Raw genomic sequence first — 23,991 nt, 5'->3', positions numbered from 1 at the left:
AGGATTGATTATGAGGTGTGAGGCACTCTGGGATTGCTGTACATGGCGCAGGTGTTGCCTGTACCCTGATCTTGTGCAGCAGTGGTCAGCCGAACCACCTTCAACTTTTTATCCGGAGGTCAAAGATGGATTGTGTCCATGGGGATGCCAGAGGCTCTGGATAGAGAGGTGTGGGTGGGAGAAAGATGTGCTCAACATCGCCCTCATCCTGCTGGCCATTTTTGTGTAGTCGCATCAAGTTGTGCGTAGACCCTCGGTATGCAAACAGCATGTGTCACTCTGTGCTGAGGTTTGTGAAGGATGGGTCTGGCCACGCTGCCGCGGAACGCTCCAAATAGTTGGACCATGCTGTACCACCTGTCCCTCATGGAGAAGTTTATGCAGAAAATGCCTTCTGACCACAAGCCCATCAGGCAGTGGCCTGCATACAATGTCCTTGAGGCCCTGTGGGAAAAGAAGATGATGAATCCTGTTGGATGGTTCCCTGTGTAGCCTGTCAGGCATTTGGCAGAAAGCCTCATCGCCAGAACTTTCCAACAAGCACCAAGACATGGCTTGGCTGGTGGTGAGAAAGGTCCTCCCCGTCAGATCCTTCCTACATGCCAGGTGCCTCACCCCCATTGCTCTGAATATGGCTTTGGTGGGGAAGAGACCGTTGTTCAACTTCTTGTGGAATGTGCCTTTGCAAAGAAAGTCTGGAACAAGATGCAGTGGTTTTTGTCGAGGTTCATCCTGAGCAGTTCCATGACACAGGACTCTGTGCTCTACGGGCCGTTCCCAGGGACACACACTGAGACAAACATCAACTGCAGCTGGAGGATCATCAACTCAGTGAAAGACGCTCTTTTGTCTGCCCGAAACCTGTTGGTTTTCCAGTGCAAAGAGTTGTCCCTGACCGAGTGTTGCAGACTGGCACATTCCAAGGTCCAGGACCACGTGCTGAGACATGCACGACTGCTTGGAGCAGCCGGCGTAAAGATGCGATGGGGCAAGGTCACTGTCTCTGACCTTCCAGACAGAGCGCACAGAGGGGCTGGGAATTGTATAGACCCCTCGGGCTGTATGCTAGACATTGGTTTGATATATTAAATATCACATGTATCACGGTGGTATTGAGGTATCTCAAGTGCAACATTATGTCAAATTTGAATTTCATTGTTCTTTGTGTAATGACCATTTTGAAATGATTTGGAATGTTCATTCAGATTTCTTTCTCCAAAACTAAAGTTTATTCATAAAATAATGCTCATGAGAGTTGAAAGGAAGGCAGTTAATGTCTTCAGATTAACCCCTGTGATGTGAAGAGTGGGATTTGGACACTGAGCAACACTGGGTGACACTGGGATGGGTGACTGGGATCTGTTGGGACTGGGATGGGGTCATGAGCACTGGGATCAGGAGTCTGAGACCATCCTGGGATCAAATAGAACTGGGAATGGTCCAAGAGCATGGGGAGTAGAGTCATCAGGACTGGGGATTCCAATCTTACATTTCAGGGTCAGTTTTCTGTTCCTGAGCTCCACCTCACATTGTGCAGCCCATAGTCTGTGATTTTTCTCCCAATGGGAGGTGACCAATATCCTGATGTGTTCTCCCAGCATGTGTACAAATTAAAAACATGTGATTGAAAGTGCTGTCCAGCTGCTCTGTGCTTACAAATCTCCAGCACAAGCTGGTTTTAGTTGAAGGCCCTTAACTCCTGAGCTTTAACCTTCCCACAGAAATGAAAGCAGTGAGTTACTGATCAGTGTTTCTTGTCAATCGAGCATCGCAGTGTAACCATGTGAAACTTGGGATGTAATGTACCAGCAGGGAGGTTATATCTATGGATAAATACTTTCAATCTTTTCCAGGTGACTCACCTGTCTCAGTTTCTGGGTTCCTTGGGGAGCAGGTTGTACTGCCCTGTACCTACAAAGGGAATGCCCCAGTCTCTGATTTACTGGTGATCTGGGAGACAGCCAAGGGTGAAATTTTGCAGAAGTTCATCACTGGGAACAATGATTTGACAGAACAAGATCCACGATTCAGAAACAGAACAAACCTGTTCAAAGATCAACTGGGACAAGGCAACTGGTCAGTTCTGATCTCTGACCTCAGGGAGTCAGACCAGAACCAGTATTTATGTGACATTCACAAGAGGATAGCTGTGGGTTATATACCAGAGCAAACTGATATCATCCATCTTTCTGTGACAGGTGAGAGGTTTCTGCTTCAGGTATTCTGTATGTAATCTCTGTATGGGTTTGGTAGTTCAGTGGTTATGTTACTAGACTAGTAATACAGAGGCCTGGACTAACAATCCAGAGGATGAGAGTTCAAATCTCAGCATGGCACTTGCAGAATTTAAATTCAGTTTATTAAATAAAAATCTGGAAATATAAAGTTAGTTGTAATAAAAGTGACCCTGAAGCTGTTGGATTGTTGTAAAATCCCAGCTGGTTCACGAATGTCCCTTGAGGGAAGGAAACCTGCTGTCCTTACCCAGTCCCACAGTAACCTGGTTGGTTAAGCTGGCCTAGGAGGTCAGAGGGCAGTTAAAAATGAATTGATATCAAACCATTGGAAAGAAAGAGTAGAATAAAACTGAATCATCACTAGCTTCACCCCAGGCATCGAACTAGGAAACAACACAGACAAACCCAGGCCAGTTGACATTGCAAAGTCCCCTCACTAACATCTGATGTCCAAGTTGGGAGAGCTGTCTGGCAGAGTCATATTCACAGAATTAACTCTGAATGCCAGTATCTATCACCATCCCTGAGTATATTCTGTCCCACTGGCAGGACAGTCCCACCAGAGGTGCAGTATACAGTCCGGAGGGAGTGGTGCCGGGTATCCTCAACATTGACTGTGAACCCCATGAAGTCTCACAGCTTCAGGTCAAACACAGACCTGGAAACCTCCTGATTATCACCTACTGCCCTACCTCAGCTGATGAATCAGTACTCCTCCATGCTGAACACCACTTGAAGGAAGCAGTGAGAGTGGCAAGGAAACAGAATGTACTGAGTGGGGACTTCACTGTCCATCACCAAGGTGGGTCAGTAATACCATCACTGACCAAGCTGACGGAGCCCTGAAGGACAGAGCGGTCAAACTGGGTGATGGAAGGAGTTAATGGAGCTATCAAGCTGCACTCACTCTCCAGCAAAGAGCTCTGTCTGTCTCCAGATGTTGGGGTGCAGGAGGTGGGGCCCATCACACCTCTCAGGCAGCCTTTACAAGACCCAGTGCGCTTACCTTGAAAGTGTATCCCAGTAGACCCAGGATGCTGGGAGGATTCTCTCCACAGGGGGATGTAGGCTGCTGGGAATGATCCTGCTCAGGGTAACTCTGGAAAACTTCCATTCTACCCCCCACAGTTAATGCAATCCTGTTGGATTTTTCACTCTGCCGACCCTGTTCCTGACCCTTCCCGATCAGTTTGAACCAAGTCTCGTTCCTCCCATGATGTGTTTCCCTAAAGCCCGATAGAGTCTTTGAACATTTCTGCAGTTTGTTTCACACACAATACTAAACACATGATGTTTTCTTTAGAGCGACCTCAAACACCTGTACCGACCAGGCTTGTACCAGGTAAATCTGTTTCTAAACTACTACATGTGTTTTCAGCTCTTACATTTGATCACGCTGGATAGACAGGTAGTAACATTGGAAGGTTTGAAATGCTGTGTGATATTTCACCAAAGAATGAGTCTGTGAGAGTGAGCCCCTTCCTGTCCCTTCCTTCCCATTGCAGTGTTCAGTTTGTTCCCAGGAACAGGAGTCACCCATTCAGACCCTGGAGTCTGTGCGATTCCCCTCTAACAATCTGCTGCTGTTCACAACTGGTCCTGTAAATCCATGTGATCCTGGATCCAAACAATAGATAGGCCACAGTTTAACTGTCTCAATTCCCACTCCATAAATACTCAGTGCGTAAATCCTAGTGTTCCCAGAAAACACCATATCCCTACTGTGGGAGTGCTGCACTGTCCGAGGCTCAGTACTGTCTGAAAATCTGGAAATCTGAAGTTAGTTGCAATAAAAGTGACCATGAAGCTGTTGGATTGTGGTAAAACCCCAATTGGTTCATTGATGTGTCTTTAGGGATGGAAACCTGCCGTCCTTACCCAGTCTGGTCGAGTTGTGACTTCAGGCGTGGGGGTACTGCGCTGGCGCTCTCCCCTGATTTTCCAATCAAAAATAGAACTTAATTTCTACTTCACCCGACCTGTACGTTACAGCTTTCCTCTGAAGATACTGAACCACACTTTTCCCTGTCATTTTTGATTGACCTGCTCTCTTGCTGAATCCCTGAATATTCCCCTCCGCTTGTGTAGTAGCTTCCATCTGCCAGCAGAGGGTGGGGTTGTATCACTTTAATCACAAGATCGAAAAACGGGTTTGAGGAAGAGACACTTTGTCCCTTTTTAAATTCATTCACCCAGAGACAAATGATCTCTCCCTGCAGCAGCCAGCTGCTTCTGAAATGACTTTATCACTTGCAAGGCCAAATCAGTTTTGCAAATTTTTGTTCTCCCTGTAATTATCCTTCCCTTTAATAATTCATCCAATTTCCTTTTGATAGTTAATATTGACAGCAGCAGCAGCTGATTCACAGAATGAGTGAGGGGGTAGTACAGGATAATGTACCTGTACAGATATCACAGTATCTTTACAGTGCAGAAAGAGGACATTTGGCTCATTGTGTCTGCACTGGCTCTCTGAAAGAGCAATCTGCTTAGTCTCACTCCACTGCCTTATCCCCATAACCTTGCACATTCTCTCTTTTCAGGGAGCAATCTGATTCCCTTTAGAATACCTCGATCGAACCAGCCTCCACCACCCTTTCAGGAAGTTTGTTCCAGACTCCAACCACCCTCTGGGTGAAAAAATCTTTCCCCACATCACATTTACTACTTTAGCCAATTATTTTGTATCTGTGCCCTCTAGTTCTTGATGTTCTCCTGGGTGGGAACAGTTTCTCACTATTTACCCTGTCCTAACCCCTCAGGATCTCGAATTCCTCTGTCAAGTCTCCTCTCAGCCTTCTTTTCTCCAAGTAAATCAGTCCCAACCTCTCCAATCTATCCTCATAGCTCCAGTTCTTCATCCCAGGAATTATCCTTGTGAATCTCCTCTGTACTCTCTCCAATACCTTCCCATCCTTCCTCAAGTATGGCACCCAGAACTGGACGCAGTACTCCAGATGAGGCCTAACTAGTGTCTTATACAAGTTTAACATCACTTCCTTACTCTTGTACTCAATGCCCCTATTAATAAACCCTAAGATACTATATTCTTTATTAACTGCACTCTGGACATGCCCAGTCATCTTCAATGATCAGTGTACATATGCACCGAGATCCCTCTGTTCCTGCACCTCCTTTAGAGGATCTCCCTTTATTTTATACTCTCTCACCATAGCTTTCCTGCCAAAATGAATCAGCCCACTCTTCTCTGCATTGAACTTCATCTGCTACTTGTCTGCCCAATCTTCCAATATGTTTATGTCCTTTTGAAGTTCAGGACTATCCCCATCACAGATGACAACATTTCCATTCTTTGTATCATCTTTAAATTTTGAAATCATGCCCTGCACACCACAGCCTCGATCATTTATATATATCAGGAAGAGCAAGGGTCCCAAAACTAACCCCTGAGGAACTCCACTACAAATCGTCCTTCAATCTGAAAAACAACCATTTATCACTACTCTCTGTTTCCTATCACTCAGCCAATTTCTTATCCAAGTGCCTACTTTCCCTTTTATTCCACTCAAGTCTGTTGTGTGGCACTGTATCAAATGCCTTTTGAAAATCCATATACACCACATCAACAGCATTGCCCTTATCAACCTTCTCTGTTACCTCTTCAAAACATTCCATCAAGTTAGTGAAACATGATTTTCCCCTGATGAATCCATGCTGGCTTTCCTTAATTATCCTGCACTTGTCTAAGTGATTATTGATTTCATCCCGTACTATAGTTTCCAGAAGTTTCCCTCCCATTGGTGTCAAACTGACTGGCCTGTAGTTGTCAGCTTTATCCTTGCACCCACTTTTGGACAAGGATGTAACATTCACATTTCTCCAGTCCTCTGGCTCCTCCCCTGTGCCTAAGGAAGACTGGAAAAGTATTACTAGTGCCTCTAATTTCCACTCTCACCCCTCTCAGTATCCTTGGATGCATCTCATCCAGTCCAGGTACCTTATCTATTTTAAGTAAAGATAGCCTTTCCAACACCTCCTTCCTCTCGATTGTAAGTTCTTCTAGTGTTCCAGTTACCTCCTCTCTCACCTCCGCCTGGGTAACAAGTTCTTTCTTTATAAAGACAGATGCAAAGTACTCGTTCAATACCTGCGCTATTTCCCCATCCTCCACATACAGGTCCCTTTTCTTTGTCCCGAATCAGCCCTACTCTTCCTTTTACCATCCTTTTATTATTTAAATGCTTATAGATGTCCTTAGGATTCCCTTTTTTGTTTGCTGCCAGCCTCTTTTCATGCTCTCTCCTTGCTTTTCTTTTTAGTCCTTCACATCCTTTCTAGTCCCTCTATATTCAGTCTGATTCTCCATTGTATTTTCTACCTGACATCTGTCGTCTGTGCACTTCTTCCTTTTCATCTTTACTGCTATCTCTCTAATCATCCAGGACACTGTGGATTTATTTGTCCGACCTTTCCCCTTCAAGGGAATACATCTTGACATTGCCTGGAATACTTTTTCTTTGAAGGCGGCCCATTGTTCAGCCATTGTCTTTTCTGCCAACATTTGATTCCAACTCACTCAACTCAGATGCATTCTCATCCCATTGAAGTTTGCTTTCCTCCAATTAATTATTTCTGCTGTGGATTGTTCTCTGTCCTTTTCCATGATTAACCTAAACCTTATGATACATGGTCACTGTCCTGTAGATGCTCTCCCACTGATATTTGATCCACGTGGGCCAATTCATTTCCCAGAACCAGGTCCAAAAGTGCATGTCCTCTTGTTGGACTGGAAACATACTGCTGTAGAAAATGATCTTGAACACGTTCCAGGAACTCTTGCCCCTCTTGTGCTTTTGTACTCTTGCTATCCCAGTCTATATTTGGAGAATGGAAGACACCCGTATGATTCTCTATAACTCTTGCACCTCTCTGTAATTTCTTTTGCAAATTTGTTTCTCCACATCCCTTCCACTAGTTGGTGCTCTATATACCACACCTGTTATTGCACCTTTACAATTCCTTACCTCTAGCCAGAGAGATTCCATCCCTGACTCCTCTGGAACATCCTCTCTCTCCAGTACTGTAATGCTATCGTTAACCAATATTGTCACTCCTTCCCTGTTCCTTCCTTTCCTGTCTCTCCTAAACACCTTGTACCCAGGAATATTTAATGCCCAGTCCTGCCCTTCTTTGAGCCAGGTCTCTGTTATAGCGATAATATCATAATTCCATTTGTCAACCTGTGCCTGCGGTTCACCAATCTTATTAATCACACACCGTGCATTCACATACATGCACATTAGCTCCGATTTAGGCTTGTTTTTACTTTCCCCCCCTTATCCCGACCCCACCTAATGCCTTACCGTTGCCTACTCTAATTCTAGCACACTCTCCAGGTATCCTATCTACCTTGATGCAATTCTCTGATATATCCTCATTATGAGCTGATATTTCTCTACTTCCCACTGCCAGTTTTTCTCCTCTGCACTCTGAATTCGCGCCCCCCCTCCGGCCGCCCCAGGTTCCCATCCCCCTGCCAATCAAGTTTAAACCTTCCCCAACAGCACGACCAAACGCACTGGTGAGGATATTAGGGTCCCTTCACCCCACTCCACCCCACCCCACTAGGGCCATCTGTCACTTGCTTATCCTACTTTCTACCATTAATGTCACCATTAGCACATCCTTTAGCTAATATCACTGTCATCAACACCCCTTTGTCCTTTTGCTTATGATATCTTTGGCAATCTCTCCTTTGCCTCCACCTATCACTGGCCCTCTATCCAGCTCCACCTGTCCCACCCCCCGTTAAACAGCTTATATTTTACCACATTTCTATTCCTCTTTAGTTCTGATGAAGAGTCAAACGGACTCGAAACATTAACTCTGTCTTCCTCTCCACAGATGCTGTCAGACCTGCTGAGTTTTTCCAGCAATTTTTGTTTCAGATTTCCAGCATCCGCAGTATTTTGCTTTTATTTTATGGAATTTTTAGTTATGTTTCTGAGCCCCACCTTCCTGTCCCTCAGATGCAAAACTCTGAGGATTCCTGCTTCCCACTAGCATTAGTGTGTCTGGAATTCTGTGTGGAAAGTCTTGGTACAATTATAACTGAACCCTCCTGTTGGGAAACTGACGGGATTGGGTATAACGCTGGTTGAAGTCAGTGGAGAGTAACATTGATCCAGGTGTACACCGACATTCCACCCAATCCTGTAGAAAAATTGAATTTTAAAAACATTTTGAGATTTTCTTTGTTCAAAGTGTGACTTTGAGAATTTTCCATTTTAAAAAGAATGGCAAGAATTATACTCTCTGCACAGGGAACTTGTCATTATAAATAGTATATTCCTGAGCTTTAACCTGCCCACAGAAATGAAAGCAGTGAGTTACTGATCAGTGCTTCTTGCAAATCGAGGATCGCAGTGTAACCACGTGAAGCCTCGTCTGTAATGTACCATCAGGGAGGTTATATCTGTGGATAAATACTTTCAATCTTTCCCTGGTGACTCGCCTGTGCCAGTTTCTGGGTTCCTTTGGGAGCAGCTTGTGCTCCCTGTACCTACAAAGGGAATGTCCCAGTCTCAGATTTACTGGTAGCCTGGGGGATATCTGAGTGTGAAATTTGTCAATGGGAATGGGAAGTGACAGGACAAGACCCACAGTTCAGAAACAGAACAAACCTGTTCACTGATCAACTGGAACAAGGCAACTGGTCAGTTCTAATCTCTGACCAGAACCAGGATCAGTGTCAGATTTACAAGAGAACAGGTGCAGGATTACACTGGGAGCACACTGATCACATCCATCTTTCTGTAAGAGGTGAGAGGTTTCTGTTTCAGGTGTTCTATATTTAATCTCCGATTTTATGGGTTTGGTAGTGCAGTGATTATATTACTAGACTAGAAATCCAGAGGCCTGGACTAATAATCCAGACAATATGAATTCAGATCCACTATGGCACTTTAAGTAATAAACTGAATTTAAATTTAAAATCTGGGAAATATAAAGTTGGTCCCAATAAAAGTGACCCTGGAGCTGTTGGATTGTTGTAAAAGCCCAACTGGTTCACAAATGTCCCTTTAGTGAAGGAAACCTGCCGTCCATACCCAGTCTGGTCTCTGTGTGACTCCAGCCCCACATTAACCTGGTTGACTTTTAACTGTCCTCTGACTTACTCGGTCACTTCAATCAGGTTGTATCAAACCGTGAGACAGAAAAAACGGAACGAAACTGAACGGATTACTGGTTGAGACCCAGGTATCGAATCAGGAAACAACAAAGACACACCCAGCCCAGTCAACTCTGCAAAGTTCCTTCACTAACATCTGGGGACTAGTGTCCAAGTTGGGAGAGCTGTGTGACATAGTCATACTCTCAGAATCAGCCCTACATCTCAGACTCCTCTATCACCATCCCTGGGCATGTCCTGTCCCACCGGCAGGACAGACCCAACAAAGGTGTGGGCACAGTGATATACAGTCAGGAGGGAGTGACCCCGGGAATCGTCAACATTGAATTCAGTGGAGAATCATATTGATCTGGGTACAAACAGGTGACCCATCCAACCTCATTGCATTCCCAGCCAAAAAATGTTATTTTTTTAAAATTCCCCCTCTCTCTTTCAGCAGGTTGTTAGCTTTAATTGAAGGGAGGCTGCTGCTGGTCAGTGTCCAGTTATCTCTGTTGGAAAGCATGTATCGATCACATTGTGGTACAGTGTTTGTGTGCACGGAGCTGTGGGGTGGCCTGGTGTGTGTGTGATTATTGGTATCTAACCTCCCACATCCCACCAGGACTAGAATTAACCAGGGATCTGTTTGTAGTGGGGTTGGTTCTGAAACACTAGATGCCAGTGATCTCTGCTGTTAATTTTGTTAGTGTGTTCCAGTCCCTAACCCTAAACCTAACCCTAACCCTAACGCGGTCTCCTTACTTAAGGAGAGATATACTTGCATTGGAGGCAGTTCAGAGAATGTTCACTCGGCTGATTCCTGGGATGAAGGGGTTTGTGTTAGGAGGAAAGGTTGAGCAGGCTGTCCCTGTATCCGTTGGAGTTTAGGGGAATGGGAGATGATCTTATTGAAACAGATCAGATTCTGAGGGAGTTTGATAGGATAGACACTGAAAGGATATTTCCCCTTGTAGGGGAATCTGGAACTGTGGGGTACAGTTTAAGAATAAGATGTCTGGTATTTAAGATGGAAATGAGGAATTTCTTCTCTAAGGGTTGTTAGACTTTGGAATTGTCTTCCCCGGAGAGCAGTGAAGGCTGGCTCATTGAATATAACCAAGGCTGAGTTAGACAGAATTTTGATTGACAAGGGGGCACAGGCATGAAAGTGGAGTTAAGGCCACAATCAGATCAGCCATGATCTTATTAAATGAGACAGCAGGCTTGAGGGGCCAAATGGCTTACTCCTGCACCTGTATCCTCTGACCTTGTAATCTTGAGGGTGGTGAGAATACACACTGCCTCAATCCTTTTCAGACCAGTGGAGAGATGGTAATAGTGGCACTGTCACAGGACTAGGAACCCAGAGGCCCAGACTAATGCTCTGGGGACATGAGTTCAAATCCCACCATGGCAACTAGTTAATAAATCTATGATAATATTATCATAATATATAATAATACAAACCTACAATATTTGAAACTGTTATTGATTTTAGTAAAAAGCCATCTGGTTTATGAATGCCCTCTTATGAAGCGAAATCTGCTGTCCTGACTTTGTGACTACAGACCCAGACAGCAATGTGGTTGACTCTGAATTGTCCTCTGAAGTAGCCGAGCAAGCCACTCAGATCAAGGACCATTCGGGGTGGACAACAAATTCTGGACCTGCCAGCGATGCCCACATCCCATGAAAGAATAAAGAAAGTAAATCAGGTTCTGCCTCAAACCCCTACCCAGTGTATTCGACCGTCATTCCCTCCCACCCCCAAGCTGTCCAAACCCCTTCCTACTTCCTTGGGAACCCCCACCCCACCTGTTCATGTCATTACATTTCAGGGTCATTTTTCAGCTGCTGAGCTCCACCTCACATTGTGTACTCCCAGTCTCTGAATTCCTCCTAAGGGCAGGTGACCAATATACTGATGAGTTCTCCCAGCTTGTGTATAAATGGAAAACGTGATTTTTCTGCTCTGTCCATCTGCTCTGTGTGAACAAATATCCAGCACAAGCTGGGTTTAGTTGAAGGCCTTAATGCCTGAGCTTTAACCTTCCCACAGAAATGAAAGCTGTGAGTTACTGATCAGTGCATCTTGCAAATTGAGCATCGCAGTGTACCCACGTGACGCTTGGGATGTGATGTACCAGCAGGGAGGTTATCTCTGTGGATAAATGCTTTCAATCTTTTCCAGGTGACTGGTCAGTTTCTGGGTTCCTTGGAGAGCAGATTGTGCTGCCCTGTTCCTACAAAGGGAATGTCCCAGTCTCAGATTTACAGGTGATTTGGGGAATATCAAGATCTGAAATTTTACACAATTTTGTCGATGGCAATGATGATTTGACAGAACAAGACCCACGGTTCAGAAACAGAACAAAACTGTTCAAAGATCAATTGGAGCAAGGCAACTGGTCAATTCTGATCTCTGACCTCAGGAAGTCTGACAAGAAAATGTATGAGTGTCAGATTTACAAGAAGAAAGAGGAGGTCCATTATTTAGTGAAATCTGATCTCGTCCATCTCTTTGTGTTGGGTAAGAAGCTTTTGTTTCAGGTATTCTGTATTTAATTTTTTTTTAAATTTTATGCTCTCCCCACCCCCACTAGAGCTATACCTTGAGTGCCCTACCATCCATTCTTAATTAGCAAATTCGTTTACATAATATCACCAACTTTAACTTTAAAAATTTTTTTTTTTTAAATCTTTTATGCTCTCCCCACCCCCACTAGAGCTATACCTTGAGTGCCCTACCATCCATTCTTAATTAGGACATTCGTTTAGATAATATCACCAACTTTAACTTTAACGCCTATGTGTTCTTTTGTACTATTGTTGTTGACATCTTTTGATGATCTGCTTCTATCACTGTTTGTTTGTCCCTACAACCACACCCCCCCCCTCCACCTCTCTCTCTCTCTCTCTCTCTCTCTCTCTCTGCCCCCCACACACACACCTTTAACCAGCTTATATTTCAACTCTTTCTTGGACTCGAACTCAAGTTCTGTCGAAGGGTCATGAGGACTCGAAACGTCAACTCTTTTCTTCTCCGCCGATGCTGCCAGACCTGCTGAGTTTTTCCAGGTAATTCTGTTTTTGTTTTTGTTTTGGATTTCCAGCATCCGCAGTTTTTTTGTTTTTAATTCTGTATTTAATCCCTGATTTTATGGGGTCGGTGGTTAAATTACTAGATGAGTAATCCAGAGGCCTGGACTAATAATTCAGAGAATGAAATCCCCCCATGGCACTGTCAGATTTTAAATTCAGTTCTTTAAATACAAACCTGGAAATATCAATTTGGTCCCAGGAAAAGTGACCCTGAAGCTGTTGGATTGTTGTAAAACCCCAACTGGTTCACTAATGTCTCTTTAGGGAAGGAAACCTGCCGTCCATACCCAGTCTGGTCTCTATGTGACTCCAGTCCCACGTTAACCTAGTTGCTTATTAACTGACCTGTATCGGTTTGTATCTAAGACTGGAGAGCAAAACAGGATAAAACTGAATGGATCACTGGCTGTGACCCAGGTATTGAATCAGGATACAACAAAGACACACCCAACCCAGTCGACACTGCAAAGTCCCTTCACTAACACCTGGGAACTGCTGTCCAAGTTGGGAGAGCTGTCTGGCAGAGTCATACTCACAGAATTAACCCCACATCCCAAACTCCTCTATCACCATCCCTGGGTATGTCCTGTCACATGGTGGGGGCACAGTGGTATGCAGTCCGGAGTCAGTGGCTCTGGGAATCCTCAACATTGCCTCTGAACCCCATGAAGTTTCACAGCTCCAGGTCAAACATGGACCTGGAAACCTCCTGCTGATTATCAGCTACTGCCCTCCCTCAGCTGATGAATCAGTACTCCTCCATGCTGAACACCACTTGGAGGAAGCAGTGAGAGTGGAAAGGACACAGAATGTACTGAGTGGGGACTTCACTGTCCATCACCAAGGGTGGCTCAGTAATACCATCACTGACCAAGCTGATGGAGCCCTGAAGGACAGAGCGGTCAAACTGGGTGATGGAAGGAGTTAACGTTGCTATCAAGCTGCACTCGCTCACCAATGCACTCACCGCACACACCAAGTGGTGTTCAACATGGAGGAGTCCTGATTCATCAGCTAAGGGAGGGCAGTAGGTGATAAGCAGCAGGAGTTTTCCAGGCCCATTGTTGACCTAAAGCTACCAGAGTTCATGGGCTTTAGACCAATGTGGAGGATTCCAGTGATCACTCCCCACAGCACTCATTCTCCAGAAATGTGTTCCATCTGGCTCCAAATGTCGGGGTGCAGGAGGTGGGGCCCATCACACCTCTCAGGCAGCCTTTACAAGACCCAGTGCGCTTACCTTGAAAGTGTATCCCAGTAGATCCAGGATCCTGTGGGGATTCTCTCCACAGGGGGATGTAGGCTGCTGGGAATGATCCTGCTCAGGGTAACTCTGGAAAACTTCCATTCTACGCCCCACAGTTAATGCAATCCTGTTGGATTTTTCACTCTGCCGACCCTGTTCCTGATCCTTCCCGATTAGTTTGATCCGGGTCTCGTTCCTCCCGGGATGTGTTTCCCTAAAGCCCAAAAAAGTCTTTGAACATTTCTGCAGTTTGTTTCACACACAATACTAAACACATGTTGTTTTCTTTAGAGCGACCTCAAACACCTGTACCGACCATGTCTGTACCAGGTAAATCTGTTTCTAAACTACTGCATGTGTTTTCAGCTCTTACATTTGAACATGCCGCAGAGACAGGTAGTAACATGGGAAGGTTTGAAATGCTGTGTGATATTTCACCATAGAATGATTCTGTGAGAGTGAGTGGTGTGGGTCACTGTTACCTGTAACTGGCCCTGAAACTACCTAGAAATGTTATTTCTGTTTGAGTCTCACCTTCCTGTCTCTCAGATACAAAACTCTGAGGTTTCCTGCTTCCCACTAGCATTCTGGAATTCTGTGTGGAAAGTCTTGGTACAATTATAACCAAACCCTCCTGTTGGGAAAGTGAAGGGTTTGGGTGTACCACTGGTTGAAGTCAGTGGAGAGTAATATTGTCCCAGGTGTAAATCTGCGTTACACCCAATCCCGTGGCTTTCCTGATCTGCAAATTAGTTTAAAATTCCCGCTCTATTTCAATGGACTGTTGGGTTTAATTGGAAGGAGTTTGTTGCTGGTCAGTGTCCAGTTATCTCAATTGGAAAGCATGTATCCATCACATTGCGGGACAGTGTGTGTGTGTGCAGGAAGCTGTGGGGTGGCCTGGTGTGTGTGTGATTATTGTATCTAACCTCCCACATCCCTCCAGGTCCAGAATTAACCAGGGATCTGTTAGTACTGGGGATGGTTCTGAAACACTAGGTGCTGAAGGTCTCTGCTGTTAATTTTGTTACTGTGTCCCAGTCTGTTAATATCTTCATTCTGTCTCTACATCATGTACTTTGTACAGGAGTACGGTCTGGATTTGGATTTGGAATTGGAGTTGGAGTTGCTGTTGGTTTTTTTGCTGGAGTTTTGCTTTCTGGAATTGTGTTTTGTGTATTCCAAAGGCGACCAAAATGGTGAGTTCTAGAATGTTTCATGGTTTCCATTTTAATCCTGTTTTTGTTTTATAATGTTTTCTTAAATGTTGCTGACACCTCAACCTGTCCATTTACTGAGCAGTGAGAATGCTTCAATCCACCCTATCATTGAGCAGCATTATCCAATCACTTCCAGCTTGTCATCCTGTGCAGTCCGGTGCGAGTGCCCTCCCGCTGGCTCTCTGCCCGGCTGCAGGATGGCGCAGAGACCGAGTACCGCTTTCTGGGCCATAACTCCGGGATGGACGGTGGGATTGACACATGGTCAACAGCTGCTTGTGGGGCTTTTGTTATGAGGAGACGTTGAGTAGGTTGGGCCTGTACTCATTGGAATTTAGAAGAATGAGAGGCAGCCTTATTTGAACATAAAAGATTCTTCAAGGGTTTTGTCAGGGTAGAAGCGGTGAGGTTGTTTCCCCTTGTGGGAGAGTCTAGGACCAGACGGTATACTCTCAGAGCAAGGGGTCGCCTGTTTAATACAGAGCTGAGGAGGAATTTCTTCTCTGAGGGTTGTGAATCTGCAGAGGGCTGTAGAGGCTAGGTCGTTAAGTATATTCAAGGCTGAGATAGATTTTTAATCAGTAAGGGAATCGGGGGTTATGGGGAACAGGCCGGGAAGTGGAGTTCAGGATTATCAGATCAGCCATGATCTCATTGAATGGCAGAGCTGACTTGATGGGCTGAATGGCCTATTTCTGCTCCTGCATCTTATGGTCTTATGCCTTGGCTGGCTACGGAAAACGGTAGCTGTGCGCTGCCCACAGTGCATTGCCTGGCCGAGCTAGAGCCCAGAGACCGGAAACTGGTTTTCAGTGAATAATTTTGGCGTGCTGTGCCCGAACACTTCGCTGCACAGGAGGCTGCTAGACAGCCGAGCAGGCAGTTTAACATCTCAGCTGAAAGACAGCACTTCCAACAGTTCAGCACTCACTCGCTCACTCCCCCCCTTTCCCCCCACTCCCCTATTGTTTGGGGGGTCCCGTGCCACAAGGGTTTGATTGCAAATCTGCCGCTGTTCATCCTTGAATTTATTTAGGACTGAGATAGACAGATTTTAACATTCTCACCCTTTTATCAAACATTCTGTGGCCTCACTCCTCCCCATGTGTAACCTCCTTCAGCCCCACAACCCTCAGATCTCTGCACTCCTCCAATTCTGGTGTCTTCAGACTCCCTGATTTTCCATCGCTACATCATTGGTGGCTGAGCCTTTAGCTGTCTGGGCCCAAACTCTGGAATTCCCTCCCTCAACCTCTGCCTGTCTGTGTGTGTCTGTGTCTGTCTCTCTTCCTTACCTCCCAACAACACCATTTGCTCCTTAAAGCCTAACTCACTGCCTGAACCCTTGTGTAGCTCGGTGTCAAATTTTGTTTCATAAGCATTTAGGATATGTTCTGTTCAAGGTTCTATATAAACACAAGTTGTTGTTGTTCAGTCTCCTCCTGTATTTTCCAAACCACCGCCTTTTAACCCGGATATTAGATGATTCAGTCACTGGGAAGGCCTTCTTGGATTCCCTTCGCTCACTCAATATCCACATCTCCGTGCTCACCGCCTGTCTCCACATACACCCCTCGCAGTGGGAGGGGTAACTATTGTAGGGTTCTCTAACTCTATCCTCTGGCCCTCCCTCTGTCAGTCAGCACAGCTCCTGTGGAGTGTCCAGCTCTTGCCCATTGCCTCCCCTATGAGCCTCCTCTCCTCTATACTCTGTGCTCCATCACCATGCAGCTCCTGTGACCCATTTTCCAGCTGCCATTGGTACCCAGGATGTTGAGTGTAATTTAATCGGGTCTGTGCTCCTGAACGGCTCCTTTACACACTTGTCCAAAGTGTTGGATTCTTTTAATGTCACCTGAACTCTGCTGGTTTTTCTGTCCTAGGAAACAAAATAGACACCAGAACACAAAATAGACACCAGAACACTCAAAATGAAGTTGTCACAGTAATGGTTTTTCTCTCCTAGGAATTGTGTTCAAAATCGACACTCCAACAATCGAAATGAAGGACCTAATGATGTCCCTTTGACAGGGGTGAGCTGTCCAGGTGAAGCATGGGGCCTTGTGACAACAGCACCTGAGCATCAGGATGGAGTGGCTGGAGAAGAAAACCTTCTGGGGAACGGGACTCTCCAGCACTAACTGAGTTTCCCCTGCACTGAGCCTGTGTCAGGGAGGGGACAATCAGGCCAGTATTGTGGTTATCCAGTGATTCCTGGTGGAATGTCTGAGCTCAGGATTGGGATTAACAATCACTTCCCACTTTGCACAAACCGTCCTGATCAGCACAATCTCAGGAGGGATTCAGATTCTAGATGGTTCACAGATTGAAACTGTTTCTTGCCTGAACTTATATAGATACATTCGGTATATTTTAATTTTGTCTTTTTTATATGCAGTTTTTTGTGGCAAACAGTGAGTGGTCATATTTTACAAGGGATGTATAAAATTGCTAATGTAAATATTTTCTGAATGTGTCTATACGTTTCTGTCAGGTTTATTTTTTACTTTTCTACATGTTGTTGTTGATCCAAAGTCTAATTAAAGATAAACTGCTGCTGAAATGATGCTTAATGACTCTGTGGTCACTGCCTGAACAGAGGTCATGCTGTCTGCAGGCAGTAAGTCTCCCAATGTGAGATGTGAATGAGATTGGCTGAAGACTGGTATCTGTGATTGTGGGAACTTCCGGAGGCCAGGAATGATCATGCAGTCAGCCTTTCTGGTGATTGGGCATTAGGGGAAGGGGAGGTGTGGGGAGAGGGATTGGGAGGGAGGGAGTGTGTGATTTCCCTTCACCTTTCCTGGGGTGGAAGTGGTATTGGCATGAACAAGCAGAGCAATTCAACTTCTTCAGGGGTGGAGACCCTTACACAGACACGGAGAGAAAATACAGGAACATGGAAATAGTATTCACACATCGAGATAGCAACTGAATAATGACAGGAGTCCAGACTTGTTCCTGAACCTCGTCATGAACAAGTTATATTTTATAATGTTAAAGGTGTTTTATAAATGTCCCAAGGTGCTTCACAGGAACATGCTAAAAGAGAATTTGATACCAAACCACATCTGGAGATATTAGGTCAGAGGATGAAAATGAGATCAGTTTTCCAGAGCTTGGGGCCCAGACAACTGAATTGCAGACACCTTTTAAGGAAAAATTCTCTTTTAATATAAATGTAGTTACATTGCAGCCCCCAAATCACAAATTCTCTTTGGCTGCCAGTTTCTCCTCCTGCCTCCATCCTTCTCCACCTGGCTGAACTTGTTCTCACCTTTAACTCCACTCACTCACTGCACATCAAAGGTGTGAACTATGAGCACCCACGTGGACACTAGCTCTGCCGGCCTTTTAGTAGGATATGTGGAACTTCCCTTGGTCCAGTGCTACTCAGGCCTCATCCCCCACCTCTTTTACTTCTACGTTGATGATGATGACTGAATTGGTGCTGCTTTAGACTCTCACCCTGAACTGGAAAATTTCTTCAACTCTGCTTTCATTTTCCACCCTTTCCTCACCTTCACACAGTCCATTTCCAACTCTTGCTTTCCTCAAATTCTCTGTCAGCATTTCTGGGGATAGTCTGTCAAAGAATATTCACTAGAATCCCACCCAATCCCGCAGCTACCTCGACGATAGTTCTCACAAGTTTCTCCCACTTGGTAACATCTGTTCTGATCGTACAACTGATCTTTGTCCTCAACCTATTCCCTAACACTGCGGTTAACAAGGCCCTCATCCCAATTCTGCCACTTATTCTCTCACCCCTCTGACCCCCCCGACCACGTTAGGAGTCCCCTTGTCCTCACCTTCCACCCCACCAGTCTAGAGTGGGGTTTAAACCCACAACCTTCAGACTCTGAGTGAGTGTGTTACCCACTGAGTCATGGCTGACATGTGGGATACCTGCAGCCCTCTGTTAGCCCCACATTAACATCCATCCTTCATCTGTGAGAGTTTTGACAGAGGGGATTTAATTTCACAAGGTTTAATCCTCAATGTGGATCCTCATTCAGGGTAAGTGAAGGTTGGAACATTTGACCAGCTGTGTTGTAGCCCTTTCTCTGTGACTACATTCACTGTGTAGGAAGACTCGCTGCTGGGAGCAGAGCCTTGTTACACAACTCCTTTAGATTCAGCAGCTTACTTAACATTGCATCAAAGCCTGATCCTGATGTCCAGCAGGAGTTTCCAGACAGGGACCAGGACAGGAATGTCAACAAGTCATTCCCCTCTCTCACTCTGAGCACTGAGATCAATATTAGCTGCTGCTCTGGCTGAGGCATCTTTTCCCTCTGGGGTCCAGATGGTCCTTTAGCCAGATCCACATGAGGGGATATTAGGGGAAAAAACATATTCAAAGTTTTAGGCAGATTCTCAAAGAAGGGAAGAGAGATGTGGGGAGGTTTAATCTGGCATCGCAGTGAATCTGGTGTCGGCCAGAATTTCATGCTCAGCTCTCTGGAGCCGCTCTGTGAACTCACGACCTTCAGACTCAGAGCTATCCACTGAACCAAAGGGGAGCGGGGGAGTTTGGGGAGGTTTCAGTCCCTCACACCACCGGGTCCCTTACACACTGTATGGTACAGGGGAATAGGCAGGGCTGTGCATCCCACACTGGGAACATCCATTTCAAACACATCAGAAATAGGAGCAGGAGGAGGCCTTTCAGCCCCCAACACCCTTTCCCCCCTCATTAAGATCATGCCTGATCTTGTACATCAACTCCACTTTCCACCTGATCATCACATCCTGGAATTCTCTTCGAGTCAAAATCTCTCAGCCTTGAATATACCGGTTGGCTTTCACATCTCTTGGGATCCAATTCAGGACAGCATTGATTCAGTGCTGAGTGTCTGTATTAAAATCTAACAATGACTTAGTGGGAACACTCTCACTTCTGAATCCCATTCCAGAGACATGAGCCCCATATCCAGTCTAACATTCCCAGTGCAATACTGAAGGAGTGCTGCACTGTCGGAGCGTCAGCACTGTAGGAGTGCTGCACTGTTGGAGTTTCAGTACTGAGGGAGCACTGCACTGTTGGAGGGTCAGTACTGAGGGAGTGCTGCATTGTCGGAGGATCAGTACTGAGGGAGTGCTGCACTGTCACAGGGTCAGTACTGAGGGAGTGCTGCAATGTCGGTGGGTCAGTACTGAAGGAATGCTGCACAGTTGGAGCGTCAGTACTGAGGGAGTGCTGCATAATGAGACGGTCAGTACTGAGGGAGTGCTGCACTTTTGGAGGGTCAGTAATGAGGGAGTGCTGCACTGTTGGAGGGTCCTCATGTCTGGAGAGCTGAACTGTTGGATATGCTGTTGTTCAGATGAAACATTAAATCGAAGCCTGTCTGTTCTCTCAGAGAAATGAGAAAAATCCCATGGTCACTATTTGGAAGTTAAACGGAGGGAGTTTTCCCGTAGACCTGGACCCAATATTTATCCCTAAACCAACATCATTAAAAACAGGTGATCTGCTTTTGTCCTGACCCAGCATTTGTGGGAGCTTAAAAACAAAACTAAAAATACCTGGAAAAACTCAGCAGGTCTGGCAGCATCTGCGGAGAGGAACAAAGTTAACGTTTCGAGTCCGTAGGACTCTGTATGACTATGGGAGCTTGCTGTGCACAAATTCACTACCGCATTTCATGCATTACCATGGTTCAAAAACATTCATTTCGCAGTTTGTATATTATTTTATTGTAAATAGTAAAGTATGTTGTTGATTATAAATCACTTTGGGAGATCTTGTGGCCATGAAAGCTGCTATATCAATGCAAGTCTTGTCATCAAAGACGCTCAATAATCTCCCTGCAATACTGGCTTTTGTTCACCTGGTGGCGCTGGTGCTCAGCAGCGGCATCAAGTGACTGACTCCCTGGCTGGGGAGAGACCATGATCATGAAGCTGGTTCTCCCAAGACGAGGCCAGCCCATTGCACTTCGGGTGTGCTGACACCTGCGATGTCCCCAAATGCGGGATACTCGACTGCAAAATTTATGGTAGTGGGGGACTGCGTTCGTGCTCTCCCCAGGAAAAAAAGAAACCCTTTAATACAGGAACCAGACTCTGGGTTTATCTGACTGAACCCCTTTAATACAGGAACCAGACTCTGGGTTTATCTGACTGAACCCCTTTAATACAGGAACCAAACTCTGGGTTGATCTGGCCGGATGTTATTCCCTCAAAAGGGAAATATTGGGCAAACTAAATCCAGAATTCCCTGGATGAAAAAAGATAGAAATTCAGATCAGAAGAGAAATCTTTGATTATGACTGGTGTGGGGTAGAAAATGCAATCAAAAGGGTCTCCAGGGAGGTGGAAGAGGAATTAAGAGAAGCAAAGAGGGAGTATGAAAAGAGACCGGCAGCTGACGTAAAAGAGAATCGCAAAGTCTTCAATGGGAAATAGACAGTAAAAAGGTGGTTACAGCGGGAGTCGGTGCAATGAGGGACAAGAAAATGGATATGAACATGGATGCAGAGGCCATGAACGAGATATTAAGTAAATACTTTGCAACCAAGGTGGCAACAAAAACACCGTAGACAAGAAATCTCCAGTCAATAAAGCGACAGACAAGAAATCTCCAGTCAATAAAGGGAGAGAAGAAATCTCCAGTCAATAAAGCGACAGACAAGAAATCTCCAGTCAATAAAGCGACAGACAAGAAATCTCCAGCCAATAAAGCGACAGACAAGAAATCTCCAGTCAATAAACCGACAGAGAACGAAATGATCAGCCAGAAAGCAACAAGACCAAACAAGTCAGTGAAGAAAGCAGCGCTTCAGGGAACATCTCCTGTGAAGATGGTCACGGGTGGAAAGGCTTTAAAAAAAGTGAATAACTCGAAGGCGCAGCTCACAGTGAAAGGAACAAAGACTAAGAAAGCAGTGTCCGGAAGGAAGTGAAAGAGGCCGTGCAGATTGCAAAGAGCTGAACCCAGAGGCTCTTCTCAGAGTCTCCCAGGTCTCTCAGGAAATAGCTGATCCCCGGATCCAATGATTCCTGTCCCGGGACTGGGAGCAGATTTCAGATAGAAATGAATTTGAGTCGATCCAGGATTGCCGGTCACTCGGTGACGTGTTGTACACCCAGTCCCTTCCCCACCTCCCGCCAGTCTCTCCAATAAAACAGGGCGGGGGGGGGGGGGGGGGGGGGGGGGGTGGTGTCCATGTCCCATTCAGACTGGGGATTCGCTCAGTTTCAATCAGTTTCAGCTGGTTTCCAATTTACAGATTCAGGGTGAGAGTGTGTGAGACAGTCACCCTGAGAGACAAACCCCGCCCCTCCCCATCACAACTCAAAGCCTAACACATGACTTAGTCTAGATCAGCTGGAGACAGAGTGAGTGTTAATAAACTGTTCAGTCTGTCCGGGAGGAGAGGTGTGTGGGAATGGAATAAAAACTGGGATTGAAATGGAAACAGACGGGCTGAGTTGTTATAGAAAGGACTGGATTTAGGCGGGAATGTTCCTGACTTTTCATTATTGTAACAGGCCTGGATTTAAAAACTCCGTCTGTCTAGTATGTCTGAGTATGAAGTTCCAGTCTGTAAGTTTTGTGTGCAGGGCTATGTTTCGATTGTATTGGGAAAATTTTTTATTAAGAGATGTGGGTTGGAGCAAGCAGGAGGCGGAGCTGGATGATCAAAGACATTTCTCTGTCTGTCTGTCACTCAGTTTTTCTCTCTGTCCCTTTCTCAGTCAGCTCAGGCTGGGCTCTGTAAAACAGCAACAGGAAGCAGCTCAGCTCTCATTCAGCAGTGATTAGAGTGAGGAATCATCATGTCTGGGACAGGGAGAGAGGGTAAAGCGCTGGGGGAAACTCGGAGCAAAGCGAAGTGGATTGAGGGACGGGGCTGAATCGAATCCCAGCTCTCGGGCGGACTCTTCACTGTTTTCAACAGGCAGCCCCCAAGCAGCCTCAACATTAACAGGGTTTGTGTTCCAGACCGTTTAACACACTGAGCGGAACCAAGCAGACAGCTCGCGTATCCAGCGGAGGGAAAGCTCCCCGCAAACAGCCGCCCAAAGCGTTCTCCAGCCAGGGCCGGAGTGAAGGGACCTCCTGGTGACAGAGCCGGCACTGGGACTCTGCGGGAAAGCCGCCGCTGCCACAATCGCACCGAGCGGCTCACCCGCAAACTGCCCTTCCAGTGGCTGGTGTGAGAGGTCAGTCAGGACTTCAAGACAGAGCTGCTCTTCTAGAGAAAGGCGCTTATGAGGCTGCAGGAGGCCAGTGAGGTTTACCTGCCGCAGCTGCTGTCAATATTAACTTTCAAAAGGAAATTTTAAATCAATTATTAAAGGGAAGGGTAATTGCAGCGAAAAATGATTTGTGGAACTGATTCGGTTTTGCGATATGTAAAGTCATTTCAGAAGCAGCTGGCTGCTGCAGGGAGAGATCATTTGTCTCTGGGTGAATGAATTTAACAAGGGACAAAGTGTCTCTTCCAACTTTAACCTTAACACCTATGTGTTCTATTGTACTATTGTCGTTGACATCTTTTGATGATCTGCTTCTATCACTGCTTGTTTGTCCCTACAACCACACCCCCCACCCCCACATCTCTCTCTCTCTCTATCTCTCCGCCCCCCACACACACACCTTAAACCAGCTTATATTTCAACTCTTTCTTGGACTCGAACTCAAGTTCTGTCGAAGGGTCATGAGGACTCGAATCGTCAACTCTTTTCTTCTCCGCCGATGCTGCCAGACCTGCTGAGTTTTCCCAGGTAATTCTGTTTTTGTTTTGTCTCTTCCTCAAACCCGTTTCTCGATCTTGTGATTAAAGTGATACAACCCCACCCTCAGCTGGCGGATGGACGCTACTACACAAGCGGAGGGGAAATCATCAGGGATTCAGTCAGAGAACAGGTCAATCAAAAATGACAGGGAAAGATGGTACAAAATACAACATTGCTGTGGGTACCTGTGTTTTCTTGGAACTTAAAATGATTTATTTTAATGTGACTGCAATTTGTATTCTAAAACCAACGTGTTTGTATTGAGTTTATTTAGTAAATATATTTGACGCAAGGTACATT

The 23,991-nt window shown here is 45.7% G+C and overlaps 1 protein-coding gene and 1 non-coding gene across 2 annotated transcripts in view; both read left to right on the top strand.

Annotated features, from left to right (window-relative positions):
- Positions 1–17,503, top strand: part of LOC121270988 — a 29,704-nt gene extending 12,201 nt beyond the window's left edge. Inside the window, exons 4-9 of the mRNA XM_041176673.1 lie at positions 1,854–2,198; positions 3,541–3,579; positions 11,564–11,902; positions 14,012–14,050; positions 14,808–14,919; positions 16,907–17,503. Coding sequence (XP_041032607.1) covers positions 1,854–2,198; positions 3,541–3,579; positions 11,564–11,902; positions 14,012–14,050; positions 14,808–14,919; positions 16,907–17,081 — 1,049 coding nt within the window. The 3' untranslated portion in view covers positions 17,082–17,503. The remainder of the gene's footprint in view (positions 1–1,853; positions 2,199–3,540; positions 3,580–11,563; positions 11,903–14,011; positions 14,051–14,807; positions 14,920–16,906) is intronic.
- Positions 17,504–20,814: 3,311 nt separating this feature from the next.
- LOC121271140 lies at positions 20,815–20,977 on the top strand. Its single transcript, XR_005941686.1, has one exon. It is a non-coding gene; the product is annotated as a U1 spliceosomal RNA (small nuclear RNA).
- The last annotated feature ends 3,014 nt before the right edge of the window (positions 20,978–23,991 follow it).

Source organism: Carcharodon carcharias, chromosome 29 (genome assembly GCF_017639515.1).
Source record: "Carcharodon carcharias isolate sCarCar2 chromosome 29, sCarCar2.pri, whole genome shotgun sequence".
Lineage (NCBI taxonomy): Eukaryota > Metazoa > Chordata > Chondrichthyes > Lamniformes > Lamnidae > Carcharodon > Carcharodon carcharias.
Note: the sequence above shows the minus strand (reverse complement) of the source record. Positions and strands in the feature narration are given on the sequence as shown.